Source organism: Lathamus discolor, chromosome 9 (genome assembly GCF_037157495.1).
Source record: "Lathamus discolor isolate bLatDis1 chromosome 9, bLatDis1.hap1, whole genome shotgun sequence".
In the NCBI taxonomy this organism is placed as follows: Eukaryota; Metazoa; Chordata; class Aves; order Psittaciformes; family Psittacidae; genus Lathamus; species Lathamus discolor.
This window is the reverse complement of record NC_088892.1, coordinates 9,297,999-9,314,109: the sequence shown is the minus strand read 5'-3', so window position 1 is coordinate 9,314,109 and position 16,111 is coordinate 9,297,999. Positions and strand designations below refer to the sequence as shown.

At 48.6% G+C, this 16,111-nt stretch overlaps 1 protein-coding gene across 2 annotated transcripts in view; it reads left to right on the top strand.

The window, feature by feature from the left end:
* Positions 1-16,111, top strand: part of GABRE (gamma-aminobutyric acid type A receptor subunit epsilon) — a 37,316-nt gene that overhangs the window by 12,159 nt on the left and 9,046 nt on the right. For both annotated transcript variants that reach the window (XM_065689921.1, XM_065689920.1), the window contains exons 4-6: positions 12,602-12,822; positions 13,419-13,501; positions 14,889-15,026. In XM_065689921.1, the coding sequence (XP_065545993.1) occupies positions 12,602-12,822; positions 13,419-13,501; positions 14,889-15,026 (442 nt within the window). The remainder of the gene's footprint in view (positions 1-12,601; positions 12,823-13,418; positions 13,502-14,888; positions 15,027-16,111) is intronic.

The window sequence follows — 16,111 nt, the reverse complement described above, 5'->3', positions numbered from 1 at the left end:
GTTACCTTCCCCCTCCCCTTCTTTCCTGATAATAGACTTCAGCAGTTGCACAGCACTTCTCCACTGAAAGGACTTCAAAATGCTTCACAAATCATCTGTCTAGGAGGCAATAGCCCAGATGCACCCACTTCTAGGCTGCACTGCAATGCCTGAAGCACGCCACAAGTCTCTGCCAAGGACTGTGCGCTCTTCTTGGCCTGCCTGGTGTGCAGCAAGAGTTGGTCATCAGCATGAATCTAGTGAGGCTGCACAAGACATGTGCTCTTGTAATGAGCTAGGTCAGGGTTTGGTGCTGGATAAAGATGCGTATCGCACAAACGTAAAGTGTTGGGAAATGGGTATTGCTCACTAAGGGAACCAGTGCTTTTTCTGGCCATTAGTTTCCATGCCTGAGTGATGGCTCAGCACCGCTGGAGCTGACGGTGCATTTGTAATGTCTTCACAAATGCTCATTTGCTTGGGTAGTGCTCCTATCTCCTGATTCCTTGGTGTTCAGGGATCATTCCTGTGTGCCCAAGTGCTAGGAGAAAGCCTGTCCCTCACATAGCTGCTTGTGTTGGCGTGATGGTGAGGTCGGACACACGGCGAAGGGCAGTGCCTGTCCTGTAGCCATCGTTTGTCATTGCCTTCAGAAACAAAATAAATCAGGAGGCCGCTGAGGAATAGCACCAGTCATCTGTGACTTGTGGGACAAAGCACGAACCGCAACAGAAGGTCTAAGGAGATAAATGAGCTGCTCTCATCCTGACTGTATCCCAGGAGCTTCCTCAAGTTTTGGGGTCTGCTCCCAAACTGGGAAAGGGCTCATTTATTCACCATGAATAATTCAACCGGCTCCTTTTATTACCCAGAACTCACACTAATCCCCTCCAGATATTTTCTGTGTGACATCCATGTTGGTATTTTATTTATAGGCTGTTTATTGTGCAGGAAACACGAGGAGCCTGTTATCAGTGCAGATGAGGAAAATGCTGGGGTTTTGCCTTTAAAATTGGGAGCTAAATAAAATATGAAAATCTGGACAGCAGCATCCTGGGGAGAAAAGTGCTTTTCTTCAGAGGTATTTCTGGAGAGCAAAGCCCTAAAGTTAATGAACATCCGTGCTCGGAGCCCAACACTAAATGGGGAATGTGGCTGTATTTGGTCAGGTTTCTTACGCTGCAGCATCAGTCCTGGCATGCAGGTGCTCCACACAGCTTGGGCAGCCTCTGGCCCTCCAGCAATAGGGGACAAATCAACATTCATAATGAAGGAAGCAGCTCTTGTAGTTCCTTCATGGATCCGATTTCCGGCTTTCTGCTGGCGGGAATGGCTCAATCCCGCATTCATTTTGTGCCAGCCTTTGGAGAAAACTCCCATTTCTTCAGCCAGGCTGAACGCAGAGGGGCTGGTTTTTTGCCCTGAGCCCTTGCAGGCATGCTTACTGTCAGTGCTTCCCGAGGAGCTGATGTGCTCACCATGCCCAACTTGAGAACGTTGTAACTCGCATTGCTCGCCCTTGCCCACACAAAACCTTTTCTAATGCAGATCATGACCACAGCAGCTACACTTGGTCTCACCTTCCAGAGGTGTGTGCCAGCAGCTAGGTTTCTGGCTGTAAATGGTCCATGATGACAGTTTTCCAGTGACCAGGAGTCTCTCCTTACTGGACCAGGCTGCAGGGACATTCCCTGCCTGGGCAACCGAGGCAGCGAGCAGCTCTCTCTTGGTTTGGTAGGAGCTTTGCCCTCTGGAAGGGCATTAAAAGAGGTTTTGCTGTGATACACATGAATGGGTGGTGGGAATGCAACCTTGGCACACTGGTAGGGATGTGCCTGGGAGCTGCAGGCTGAGGCTTGGAGCTGCAGTGTTCAGCTGCACCTTGTGGGGAAAAGCATGGGTGCAGCCATCTCCATCACAAGCACGTTAGCTCACGGAGTTGTTTTGTGGTCCTCAATGGTCCCACTCCTCCATACAGAAGTATGTGTGCATGGACAGGCAAGGAAGCATGTGCTTGATTCGGATACTGATCTGTGCTCTGAACCTCATTAAATTGATTCTTCCAAGTCAAAGGGAAAGCGCTATTGTGTCAAATTTGAAAGATATAGGCTCTGAGCTGTACCAATAGTTTTCACTTGACAGGCTGAATTATTCTTAAGGCAAAGTTGATTTATTTGAACCGAAGGCTTTAGATCTCTCCACAGGAGAGGTCTGGATATTTCAGGTGTGTGAGAGCCAAGTGAAAGAGCTGGTCAGAAGCCAGGGTTTCTGGTCTAGTGTGAACAGACAGCATTGTAGAGGAGGGAGCCTCACTGTTCCCTCCCAGCTGAGACAAACCACCAAAATTCTTCCACATTTCTGCAGGAAAACGGGTCCAGAGACAATCAAAATATTTATGTTTAGCATCATCAGATTGTTTTGATTTGCTTTTCATGCGGTGATAAATCCTATCCTATAAGTAAAGCATGAAAATGAGCATTTGAAAATAAAAGTCAAAATGAAGCGAATCAAAGAGATAAGGGTAGAGCAAAATGCTTTGTGAGCTTATAGAAGAAATGTGTCTGAATGAAATGATGAGCTTGAGGAAATTCATTTTAGGTTTGGAGAATTTTAATATATTTTCAACAAAACTTCCTTTTTTCTTTCCAGTAGAAATCAGTTCTCTTTATTTCCTGCAACCAGCATCTCCCGTAAAAGGCTGATGTGAAATCTGCTAGAAATGTGTTGTGAAATGGAGACCATTTCTCAGAATTCAGTGGCACTGGGTAACCAGAAGCAATATGCTTCAAGGACCTCTTCATGTCTTGATGTTAAAGGCTGAACATTCAGACTATTACATCCCATCTCCGTGCACAGGAAGGGTTTAATTGCCCATGATACAAATTGCAAGCGAGCAGCAGCAGAGCAGTGATACTGCCAGCCGGAGCCTCCCCATGCACCAGGGCTGGCCAGGCTGAGGCAGCGCTTTTCCTCTCCTCCCTGCAACCCCTCACATCTCCCCTGTGCCTCCAGGCACTTCCTTCGTGCCTTTGCACCTTCAGCTGGGTGTCTGTTGTGCTGGTAGGAGGTACATGTTAGGGGCAACAAGTGGGTAGGTAGGTAGATCTTCACATCATCTGCCTCACAGTGGTCAGCAGCAACCCATCCTTCCCCGCTGTGGGTTTGCTGATACTGCAGCCGTTTCATACCAGCGCTGCTGAGACTGACCCCACTAATTCCCAATGCAACAGCTCCTCAAAGCTCCAAGGAAATCAGTGCATCGGGCACTGGGTCTGGTCAGGGCTTTGGGTTTGCTGCGCGCTGGTAGCATGGAGGTGGTGGTAGCTGGGGACCTTGATATGTGACTTGCTTGTCCGTCTTCATGTCCAGAAGGCTTTGCTGTGAGGTTTCCTGTGGTTGTGCTATGACCTGCAGTTAGCTGGAAATGGCTCTAACCGTCTGATCAGCTTTGCTCAACAGGAGAACTGCAGGCAGTGATAGTGGCTCACCCACAGGCAGATGCACATGGGATGTGTGAACCACAACACTTGTGTGGGTGGGGAAACACCTTGTCTCCATGTGGTGGGGAACAGGGGAGGTCAGAGTGGGGACTTTGCAAATGCTGTAAGTCTTGTTTCTGATACTTCCCCCCAGTCTGCTTCTGTTTCCCTCCAGCTTTGCCAGGGTACCTGTTACACCTCCCACACCAGACCTGTGCCCCTTGGTCTGCCATTCTCCTCCACAGAAACCCAAAGCCACCCTAGTAGTGTAGTGGGGACACGTGGGGTAGAGAAGTGGGAAAAGCCTGTGGGAGTTAGGTTGGTTATTCTTACAGCCACAAGGAGAGGTAGGAGGATTATGTTGAGGTGTTAACTAGCTGATCTTCTCTTCATTTGCTCCTTGAAAAGACAAGCTGAAAGCAAAGAGAACTGTAATATTCAAGACAACTATTTCCTTTCATGATCTGGCACTGATAGACTGACAGACCTGTCCAGAGCTTGCAGCCTTAGTTTGTACCATGAATCTGTGCCTTGTGAGAAGTCACAATGGACCCTGGTTGTCTCTGCCACAGCAAAGAGCCACAGCGGTGACATGGCTTGGAGCAGTGTGCCAGAGGCATTTGCAGAGTAAATCTCACCAGGAGGCTTGGGGAGAAAGGGTCCCTGCAGAGAAGGCAGGGGATGGAAGCAGTGGGAACGGGGTGTAGGGCACCCAGTTTGCAGTACAAGGGAGGAGTAAGCCATTGTGTGAAGCCAAGCTGCTCATGACTGGATGTTAGCTCTGCATGCAGCTTCCTGCAAGCTTCACTCCAGTTCTGCAGCAGCAAGGCTGGGGCTGTTTATAGACACTGCTCCTCTCCCACTGGAGCAGCAGGAGGGGAGGTGAATATACCTCAGCATTGCTGCTATCACAAAAAGCCAAAGGCAGGTCCAAGTGCTGGGGTTTGGCGAGGAGCAGCAGAGAATGGGCTGTCCAGCTCACGGAAACTTTGGACTAGGCTCAAGAGCCAAAATTGCTTTCTTTCTATGTATGATTTTGGGTTATACAAGCTCTGCCAGTGCATTCCTTATGTCTTATATCCAAACATGTCCTAAAGCCATCTATGAGGGCTGGGGAAGGTAGAGTGGTTGCGTTCTAAAGGAGGCACCTGCAGTAGGCTGGGTCTCCACAAAACCGTTGGGAGCTGGAAACAAAGACTGGGAATACCGGCCCCCGGTTTCTGAGGAGGTTCTTCTCTTGCAGCCACCATGTGCGATGGAAAGCAGGCGGCACAGAGCAGCATAGCTCTGCAGGTCCTGCTTGCCTGGCGGCTGGTGTCCTGGCTTCCAAATGACCATCACACTTGGGATGTGTGGATGTATGCCTGGAAAGGAGAATCAGCTGGCCTGGTGTCCCTTTTGTAACTGCAGTCCAGCTCGCTTTGCCCTTCAAATACCCATCAGGGGAGACAGAAAGAAATTGTTCTTTCTCTGTAACCTGATTCATTCCTCCCAGCTGCTTTCCTCAGCCTGGTACTCCCTTGAAATCTCATTAGGGCTCAGCTGTGATTCTGTGGTGGCTTGAGAAGAACTGCGAAAGGAAAAACAAAATGAAGCGGGGAGAAGGAGCTAAATCAAGGAACTGGCAGGGCAGGGAGGGAAAAGCTGGCAAGCACAGCAAGGGGGCATGACAGACAACACGAAACAAGTTTCCTTGAAAGAGCCAGTGGAGCAGAGTACTCTGTCCCCATCTCCTCCTCATGAAGGAGGGCATGTATTTAGGAGAAGGCTGTAGTGATTTTCCTGCTCCTTATACACTGTGACTGGCCACTGTAGGAGCCTGTTGGGACAGAGTGATACTGCCTGACATTGGTTGCCCATTCTTAACCCCTCTGGTTCTGCATGCTGCTTTGCCCTGCCATGAAATTCCTGCACTGGAAGGAACCTTCTGACTCTGATCCATACAGAAAGCATAGCTCCTATAGTTCCCTGTCTTGGCCACCCTTTCCTTGACCTCAAAGCACAACTTCTATAGCAATTTCTTCATCTCTAAAACTCAAGTGGAAGGGATTTTGTCTTTGTAAGAGAGTTGGCATCCATCTGAGATCACTAGACACCTTTCAGACCATAGAGAGAGGCAGTCCCTGCCCTGGAGAGATGTCCTTACTAGGCAAAGCAAAGTCCCATAGGAAGGTGGGATAGTGATGGGAAATTATATGGGAACAAGCTGCCCATCTCAGACATCTCTTCTTTGGAATGTTTAGGACTGGAAACTGGGATTCAGGGGATCTCCTACCTTCTTCTGACTGGTAGAGGGGAGCTGCAGCAGCTGCTCTCGCAGTCCTGGGCAGTATTAGATCGTCCATGCTGGTTCATTTTAATCACAGTGGGTGCCACGGGAATGGAAAATGCAATTAAATAAATTCCAGCTTCTCATCTGCATCTGCCCAAGCTGTCCTGGAGGAGCAATCCTGGGGGTTAGTGCATGCGGTGAGAAGGTTTGTCTTTTTCTTTTTGTCCTGTCAAATACCCCTTGAGCTTAAAGGACAGATTAACAAGAGCACCTGCCTGAAGTGCTATGTATTCACTCCTAGTTATCCCATGTGCTTCTGTCCTCACCTCTTCTCTTCCCCTGCCTGCTCTCTTCTTCTGGCACAAAGTTGCTTCAAGCCCAACATCACAGGGAGCATTTAAGCATTTAGCAGTAAGGTTTGACGTGAAAACAAGACTTTGGACAAGGGTGGCTTTGCTCTGCAAGCAGCCCAGGCATTTTATAGAGATCATGGTAACTGGGCTGCATCCTTGTTTGCACCAGACTTTCCACCTAGGCCACATCTTGTCCTGAGAGTGGTGAAAAACTAAGCTAAAAGGAGGCTGCTCCTTCCCTGTGGTGCTTTGCATAATACTTCATTGAAGTGCTCAGTACCTTCCCTTTTAATTAATTCTGCCCCATCTGTATACATCCTGCACTTACACCTCTGCCTTCTTAGTAATAACCTTGCTGGGGACAGCACAGACAGATTGTGCTTCTCTAAACAAGAGCCTGGCTGATGCCATGTCTCCATTCAAGGTCTTTCCTTGATCCTTTGGGTAATGACTGTTAATCAGCTGCTGAAACACACACATCCAGGTCAGGTGCTCCTGGGGCTCACAGTAAGAGGCTGCATGTGCCAGGGCACCACAGCAATCAGCCTCCACCTCAGGATGGGATCAGGCATGAGCAGATGTGTGTGGGAATGGGCAGGTAGGGATTTCAGGAGCCAGCACTTGGCTTTGAAAGCCCTGTCCAGCTCCTGTCTGCAGACCCCAAAGGTGAGCAAGCCGTGATTGGAGACTTTGCAGTCGACAGAGCAGTATGTACAGCAAGTCTTGTTTGAAGGCTCCTGGCACAAACACAGGACATGGTGATGGGTTTTAACAGCCAGTTTGTGTTGTAAAAGAACGTTGTTTCAGCTGAGATTCCCCGGGCAGAGGTGAAAAACACTGAGACAAGGACAGCGCTGCCGATGCTGCTGCAGAAGTGAAACAGATGGGAAGTTCAGTGTGTCACCTTGAAAACAGATCATCAGAGCTCTGCTCCTCTTGTCCTTGGGAGCTCCCCTAGCCACCCTGGCACCACGTCCAGAAAGCTGCCTGGGGTCTGATTTGGATAGAGGAGAGCGTTCAAAACATAACGAAACTTAGATCCTCATTCTCTTGCTGTTTGTGTTGGGGAGACAGCCCAGAGCAGGGAACGGAGGCATCCACAAGCGAGGTGTCTCGCTCATAGGAGAAGCTTGATGATGCCCAACTGGTCTCTGAAGTGGTCAGTGTCAGCCGTTAGCATATGCTGTTAGTACACGTCCTCTCTGCTTGCTGCCTTTAGAGAGTGCTTGCACATGTCATGCTAGAAGCACATTCCTGCCCTCAAGCTGTAGGGATGAGAAGCAAAGCATCGGATTTGAAGAGTATTGTAAAACAAGGTTATTTTGTTTGGTTTATGTATTTAGCCTGGAGAGTGTCTCCCGACTTTTGCTGTTACTGAGTGTGTTCCCTGGGACATGGAGCTCCACGGGTTTGCTAGAGATGTTTGCATGCTGGGAGGGATGTGTGGGATGCCATGGAGAGGCAAATGCTCACCTGTGCAGGGATATAGAGTTGTTGCATGCAGTTCTGTCTGAAGCAGGGATGCTTGGGATGACCCCTGTATTGCAGAGGGAGACTGGAGGAGAAGCTTCCTGGCTTGCCTTGGGCTGCATGAAGCCTCCTATCAGCGCTTGAAATACACCCCATTCCTGTGTCTCTTCCAGTAACTCCTGAGGTCTCACTGACCTGCAGCATCCCAAAGAGCTTGCCTGTAATGCTCCTTTTGCTTAGCTCTGTGATTGACAGCATAGATCCGTAAGATTCACATCAGCCCACACGGAATGCTGGCCATGCTTCTGAGAAAAGCAACCTGCTTTACTGTACTGCAGCAAGGGATTTGCTTGGAAGTGCTGAGGAAAGGGACTATATAAATAAAACCAAAATCAGAACAATAAAAGCCAGAATGAGACTGGCTAGGACATAACCTCTCACTGTTATTTAGGATTTTTCCAAACTCTCTCTCCAATGGAGAAAAAGAGAGGAACCTGTTTCCACATTCTGTCTTCCCTATTTGGAGGTTTTCTTATTGCTGTTGAATACAAGTGAAGCTGTAAAAAAACACCTTTAAATCCTTAATTTTTTTCCTATTTTAGGAAAACATTTAAGACATCTTCATCTCACAGCTTTGCCTCTCTCTTGGGCATTTGTCAGAAAGCTGAGCTCTTACAGAACACAGAGGAAGAAGCTCCCAGAAAGAGAGGAGCCATGGGGTACCAATTCCTCTGTATCCCACTAAATGCACGCTTGAGGGGGGTCAGCTGAATTGCACATGCATTGAGCCATTTGAAAAGGTTCTTGTGGTAGTGCACAGCTCCAGTTTTTGGTGTACAAGGTAACCTGAAAATACAAACAGCTAGTATCAAGCTGTGTCATGCTAACGCTGTGTGTTAGTCTGAAACCGGGTAGCCCTTACTCCTCTGAACCCAGGGTAGACATCAGTCTAGAGTTCCTGGGGCCAAATCCAACTGGAAATACTGGTTGATTCCTAATATGTGTGCACATACGCACGGAGGTGAGAGAAGAGGAAGAGGGATGAGTGAACTGGGGCTAGGCTGGATGTTCTGGCTGTATTTGGATGTCAGGAATGGAATGGGTGCTCTGGGGCTGTGAAGGTTGGGGCAGAGTGGCTGAGGTGACCCACAGAGCAGGGCTTAGGGCAGCGAGAACACTGGCCAGCTCCAAACTCTCTTGTGCTGATGACAGGCTGATTTCTGAACCTGTTCATTTTCTTTAGGATGGAAAATTTGGGGTTTTTCTTTGAAATTACTTTTCACATGGAAATTGCATGGCTTTTTACTTAAGCTATGGCTTTAAAAATGAAAGGGTTTGTGAGTGCAGTAAAGTCTTTTTGTTGTTGCTTTATTTTTTTGCTTCCAAGATGAAATATTCTTGTCAACTCCACATCCCTTTATTTCCCACAAATGCTCTTTTGCAGGACAGGTTTTTTCCATTAAGTGTTTTCAGATTTTGCCTTCTTTTTTTTTTTTTTTTTTGGAATTGGGTTTCCACCAGCACCCATGCTGCCCACATGAGTAAAACGAGGCCTGAGCAGTGATGTGTAGCAGTGCTGTGTGATGACAGAAACCAAGGGGACCAGTAGGGACATGCTGAAAGGCTGAGCTGGGCACGAACCCACACAGCCAGCTCCAGAACTGGATGAACTCACACAGAATCATAGAATGGTTAGGGTTGGAAAGGACCTTAAGATCATGATAGTATTTAGGATAGGCAGTGATTGCCTTATGGGTAGCTTGATTCATTATTCTGTGACTGAAATTTGATGTAAAACTGCATGCATGCCAACACGTGTGTGCTACCCCACGTGTGATCCAAATGGCGCGACCTAACTGAAGAGTGATTCCTCTTATTTCGTTAGCTCCTTCTGGTTGAAAACACTAAAAAAGCCCGTGCTTTGACAGAGAAGTTAACAACCTCCATGTGCTGCGCGGCAGATGGTACAGTAATGTTGGAGGCGTATTTTACAATAACCTTTTTCTACACGGGGAAATTGAGGTATTGAGAAGCCGCTTTCTGATGCTTGAGAATGAATCAGGGGCAGACAGAAACTACAGGGGTGCAGAAAGCAAGTTTTAGGGGCTGAGCTCGTCCGGCCAAATTTCAGCTATTCAGCCTTGATCAGCCTGGACTCTTGTAAGGTCAGTAAGAGTGGGAGACACTTCCAGAAGACAACTTCGACGGCATCGTATTGGGATCTCCCTCCAGAAGCATGACCACAGGGAACCCATGGTCAAACACCTCCTATTTTAATCAGATAGCAACAGCTAAGTGGAATCTGATTAGTACTCAGAGAAAGGTCTGAGCACTTTGCTCCCCCTGCAGAGCCACAGTCGTGCAAGGCTCCCCAGCACCAATGCAAACTGTGGGAGCAGTGCTAAAGTCTTCAGGAACTGGTTTAACCCCAGCCAGCAACCAAGCACCACACACAAACAGGGATGGGAGAGAGAACTGGAAGGGTAAAAGTGCTCCCAAAGGCTGGAGCATTCTTATATAAATCTTGCCTCAGATAATGCTGAATGAAAATACATTTGTAAATGCCAACATTTCCCAATGGGTTCCTCACATGCAGGCAAGGGAGCCAGCTCAGCTACTAAGTTCTTCCTCATGAATAGCTGTGCTAATAATAGCCTCTGAAATTAGATCAAACACCAGGACAGTGACAATAACAGCTCAGGTTTTTCAGAAGAGCTGAATGACTTGTGCACTACACCTTTCGCAAAGGCTGGCTATGAATGGCACAAGAGGAGCTCTTTAATGCTCATCCCTTCTGAAAATCTCCACTTGACAGCAAATACTAAACCCCTGGGATAGCTGACCCTCCACTCTCCCAAAACATTAGCACTGGTTATCCCGGTGCTGAATGCTGAACTTCCCAGCAGGACATCTAACCTGAGCAGCCACCCCAGGAGCAAGAGCTCACAAATGACTCCAGTCAGGAGTTAGAAATTGACAGTGGCATGTAACATGGATTTATAATTGCATTTTTGGTTGCTTTCTTCTACACCACAGACACTGCTTAGGAGGAGCGATGTAAGCTCGTACTGGCTCAAACAGTATTTTAGCCCCAACAGCTGGAAGCTGGCAAGGAAAAGAAAACAGCCCCAAACAGAATAAAGTCAGGCCTCCCCATAGATGTCATTTTCTTGGGCTGCCATTGCCCCATCTTGTCCCTGCTGTGCCAATGCTTATTTGCCCGTCTGTGGTATCTATCTCAGTGTTTCACAGCCCCATCCATGCCTTCATCACCACATACCCTACATCCAAGCAATACCTAGTGCGATCCAGAGCGCGCAGATGCTGGAATGGGCTTTTCCCACCTCCTGCCCTGGGGCAGTGGCTATGCTTGTGCGCTTGGCTTTGGGGGCTGCTGCTGTCTTTGCTCAGTCTCCTCATGTCTGTTTTGAATGAACTGCAGGGGCAATGCCATCACTTTGAATGTGCTGCATCTGTCCCCATTTAGAGATATGCGAGGACCTCATGCCTGTCACCTTTGCTCATCCCTGTGTCTAACCAGGGTGAAGGATCAGCCCAGAGAGAGACTCGGCCACCTGATGGCAAATATTCTTTTCTCGTGATCTCATTCCTATGCAAGGGACGTTTTTGGTACCAATCACTCATCGCTGGTTGGCTGACAATGGAACGAGGGGGAGGAAAGTGAAGTGGGGAGTCGTGCACTGCCCTGCTCTGCCTGCCCCAGCAGGACAAGCTGTCCAAGGGAGCACGCTAAGAGCACAGCGTCTATTTTAGCAGCATGGTTTGAGGAGTCGGCTCTGAACCAGCAGCAAGGGCAGCGGAGGGAGGGTGTGCTGCAGTCATAAAAATTCCACCGAGATAAATCAATAGAGGGAGGAGGAGAATGAGAGGGAGAGTTGGCAAAGTCAGACATTGTTCATCAGAGAGGGAGATAATGCCTCTGTGCTCATGGGGGTTTAACAGGAGTGAAAGGGAGCAAGGCCCAGGTTGGAGAAGAGCTGTCAGGAGCAGGTGACTGTTTATGACGGGCTGGTGGAAGTGGACTTGGGGGTCAGGTTCAGCCAGGCACTGAGTGCCACACAGGCTCCTGCATGGTACTAATTAGCACCTTCTCAGGCAGGTTGAGAAAGAGGGTAAGGAGCAAATTGGCTTGCAGCAGGAAGCAGCAGAAAGGTGCGTTAATGAGGTGGACTGCTGCCAGCCCAATCCGGGCAGGAGCTGCCTCCCAGACATGCTAGTTAGGGGTTATGGGTGAGCTTGGGCACCCTCTCCCACTAAAACCAAAGGTCCTCATTTTGTGGAAACTCCGCGTTCTGTCTGCAAAAGAACACGGTGCAAGCTTGTTCAAGCTTTTGAACCAGCTGCACCACGAGCTGGGTCCATAGCAGCCCCTGCCCCAGCTTCCTCTTCTAATCTTCAGCAAGGGATATCTGCCCAGGAGCACATAGTGCCCTGGTTTTCTGTATAAACCATTTACAGTCTAAGTCCTGTAGTAAGGGATGGATTCTCATTAGGTTTATGCACAACACGACTATTGCTATATGTACAAATTAGGTGTACGGAGCACTCCTGGGCTGTATCCTAATGACTAACAGTAAGAGCTGTCTGCTTGCCTTCTCTGGTGAGCTGGTGAGCAGCTTTCCTTGCCTGTGTTTGAAAGGTGTAGCTGAACCTAGGATTGGATTCAGCCAACGTCTGCATTGTCCCTTCATGCCTGTGCTTAAAAGGAGTGTTTGGCTTGAGTTGTCCATCAAGAGGAAGCCTAGGCCCTTGTTTGTATGGTCTTGGCTTTTCCAGGCCAAACGTGCTATGGCTGAGCACACCAGTCAGCACGCAGTCTTTGGCTCTTCCCAAGTGTGCCATGGATGTCCTGACCCTGATCTAAAGATGGGCCTGGAAAGGTGTCAGTGGTCACTAACACCTGCTCTTAGGCTTAAAAAGCAGATGTTCTGACTGTAACTCCAGAATGGTGCCTGCAGAGCAGAGGACAGGGCTATGCTTTGCCTGAATCCCTCTCAGAAGGACACATTCTCCCTTCTCTTTCACAGGAATACACCATTGATATCTTCTTTGCTCAGACATGGTATGACCGACGTCTTCGTTTCAACAGCACCCTGAAGGCCCTCACGCTCAACACCAACATGGTGAGCCGCATCTGGATCCCAGACACCTTTTTTAGGAACTCCAAGCGGGCTGATTCCCACTGGATAACCACTCCTAATCAGCTCCTTCGCATCTGGAACGATGGAAAAGTGCTCTACACGCTCAGGTACATGCAGCAGGCGCTGTAGCTGGCTGCTGAGGTGAGGGAACAAGGAGCTGGTCAAAGCAGAGCAGGTTTCCAGGTGGCCTGGGACACAGTAGTGGGGATGTCTCACAGTGCTGATGGGAGTAGACGTGCAGTACTGGTTGCAGAATGGGCTTCCTCTTCCCAGGATGAAGGCTTCCAAAAAATCAAACTGTTTTTCTATATAATTCCTAAAAAAGAGTTAAAGCTACAAATGGTTTCCTAAACCAAAGTCCTTTAAAAGTTAATGTTGGTGAGTCCATCAATTTTCTTCTGATAATAAACACTTAGCTTTCGTTCCCACAGATTCTCACTCCCATAAATGAATCTCAAAAACTCATCAAATAAAAAAGGCTTTTTGAATGTGAAAATTAGATGTTTTTTCTCACTTTAGAAATACCCAAACATATGTTTTGTTTTGGTGCTGTGTTGAAATGTTCCTGCAAACAGACTGATCTTCAACAAATTAATGTTTCTCTCTCAAGGAAGCGAGAATCCCTCTGTCACAGTGTGGTGTTGGAATCAAACCACCTTCAACACAAAATCTCAGTCTCCTTCTCTCTCGCTTCCTCTCTCAGGCTGACGATCGAGGCTGAATGTCTGCTCCAGCTGCAGAATTTCCCAATGGACACTCACTCCTGCCCTTTGGTTTTTTCCAGTTGTGAGTATACATGTATAGTTTAAATAGCTTTAGAAGGCAAGTAGAAAAACCTCACTGGTGTAAAACTGGTGTAAAACTCTTTCAGGAAGACCATCCTCCCTTTTCCACCTAATCTTTATGACTCTCTTCCCGGACCATTACCCACTCCTGGGCTAACAGAGCCTGTCTGCAGGGACAGATTCACAGCACCTCCGAGTGTCCCTTAATTTGGGTGGAAAGTTAAGGGATGCTGGGGAGGGACTCTTTGTCAGGAACTGCAGTGACAGGACAAGGGATAATGGGTTAAAACTTAAACAGGGGAAGTTTAGATTGGATATAAGGAGGAAGTTCTTTACTGTGAGGGTGGTGAGGCACTGGAATGGGTTGCCCAGGGAGGTTGTGAATGCTCCATCCCCGGCAGTGTTCAAGGCCAGGTTGGATGAAGCCTTGTGTGGGATGGTTTAGTGTGAGGTGTCCTTGCCCATGGCAGGGGGTTGGAACTGGATGATCTTGAGATCCTTTCCAACCCTAACTATTCTGTGATTCTATGATTATTCCACTGATCTTCTGGTCACTCTAGACAAATGGCACCCATCCTGCCTTGCATCTTCTCCCTTTCTCCCACCCTCTGAGGCAACAGCTTGGCTTTCCAGACCTCAGCTCAGAGCCTCAGACCTCCCCTCCTAGTCCCCACTTGTCTATTCACATTAGCAGAAAGGGCTGTTGATGCTGGCACATCCCCACTGATAATTTTGCAGGGAGCCTTTCCGCACCAAGAGTTTCCTGTCCTCACTCGTTGCTTGGAAAACTGGTTTAGTCATCTTAGCTCGGGTTCGCCTCTCCCACTTCCACTGCCACTGAAGAGATGCAGCTCACATGGCTCTGAAGTGCCTCAGAGAGAGGCAGCATGCTGAGGAGATATCATCCCCTCATCTCCCACCATCCTTCGTTCTTTGCTAATTAACAGTACATGCCCCACATGCTTGATAATTAGAAACACACTTTTATTTGGCTGCCAAGCTCTCGCTCCTTCCCTACTCTGAGGAACTCTTTCGTAGGTGTCAAGGTCCCTGCTTCACAGTAGGTTTGTTTCTTTGCCAAGAAAACCAGAGCAAGGAGAAGCCATGAAGCAGCCTGCAGGAGCCAGGTCCCCTTCTCCATGAAGAATGCACCCTTCCTTTTCCATACATAGATCAATTTCCAGGGTGAGAGATACAGAGATAACCAGAGCAGCCATAGCTGTGCTACCTCCCGTGTTGGCAGCTTTGTATTCCTGGTGTACTTACGCTAGAGAAAGGAAGGCAGTCGTGAGGAGCAGTGCAGGTCCAACGAGCACCAGAAATACCTGCCTCAGTAAGCTGGAGGAACACGATGAAGTCTTTCACTGATGTCCTCCCCCTTTTCCCAGATGGATACCCACGCGAGGAGATCGTCTATCGCTGGAGGCGCTACTCCATTGAGGTCTCGGACCAGCGCACTTGGAGGCTCTACCAGTTTGACTTCACTGGCCTGAGGAACACCTCAGAAGTTCTCAGGACTGGCGCAGGTGAGGCAAAGGGAGCCAGCCCACAGAAACACCAGTGTGGTGGAGACCTCATGGGAGGGAGAGGAGTCGTCAGACAGCTCCACAGTGGTGGGAAAGGAAGGTCGCAGTGACACAGGGAAATGTAAGGATGAAGGGATGGACCTTTGCTTGAGGGAGCAGAAGTGCTGGAGATGAAGGGTGAGGGGAAAACGAAGCAGGGGTAGGACAAAACTACTGACATGTGTGAACTGTGACAATGCTGATGTGAATGAAGCTATCTCTAACTGAAGGGTCAGGAGGGAGAGGAGGCGGAGCTCCTTTGCTGCAGTATGTGCATACTGTGTGATCCCTGGGTGATGCTTATAATCAGAACAAGCGTGGAGAAATCAGAACTTTCCCCCTGTGAAATTGTGTGGGGTGAAGAACACCCGAGTTATGCCTGAAGAGGCAGGAAATAGGCTGCATGTGTGAAGAAACCAGGGAACGGAGGCCCTCCGGCTGCACCTCCTCATAATAGCTCACATCCCCACTCCTTTCCACAGACAATGGAGGAAAGCCTCTTTGGATTCCTGCAGTTGGGGTCAGCTCATATGTTTCAAGCCCTCTGAAGCAGCAAGTTGAGGTAGTGCTGCAGAAAGCTGCTGTTGCCAGCACCAGCAGCCAGCCTCTAAGCAGGATAGAAAAGGCAGCACAAACCAGGACAAGAAGTGGTGCAGTCAAAGTGTCTTGAATGCACCAGTGTCTGTCTGATGTTTGTAGTTCTCTTTTGCAGTAATTGCTTGCAAGCTCCATCTTAACCCTGGAGTGTCAGGTGGCTTTTTTCCAGTACTCACTAGGAGCCTCTGAAAAAGAGGGAGAACCTCAGCTGTAAGTTGCCAAATGAGCAATTAGGATGTACAGCACCGCATGCCTTTTCCAGGGACAGAACTAGAGTCTCAATGGAAGTGATTGAAGGACACCTCCTTTGTCACAGCTCAGGTAGACAGTTAGCGAGCCAGGCCGTGTAGCCTGTTACAGCTAAACAGCCTCTATAGAAAAGAAACCTTCACAGCAATCAGCTGAAGGTGAATACTCGCTGTAGTTTCTTCCTTGAAACTTTTCCAGGC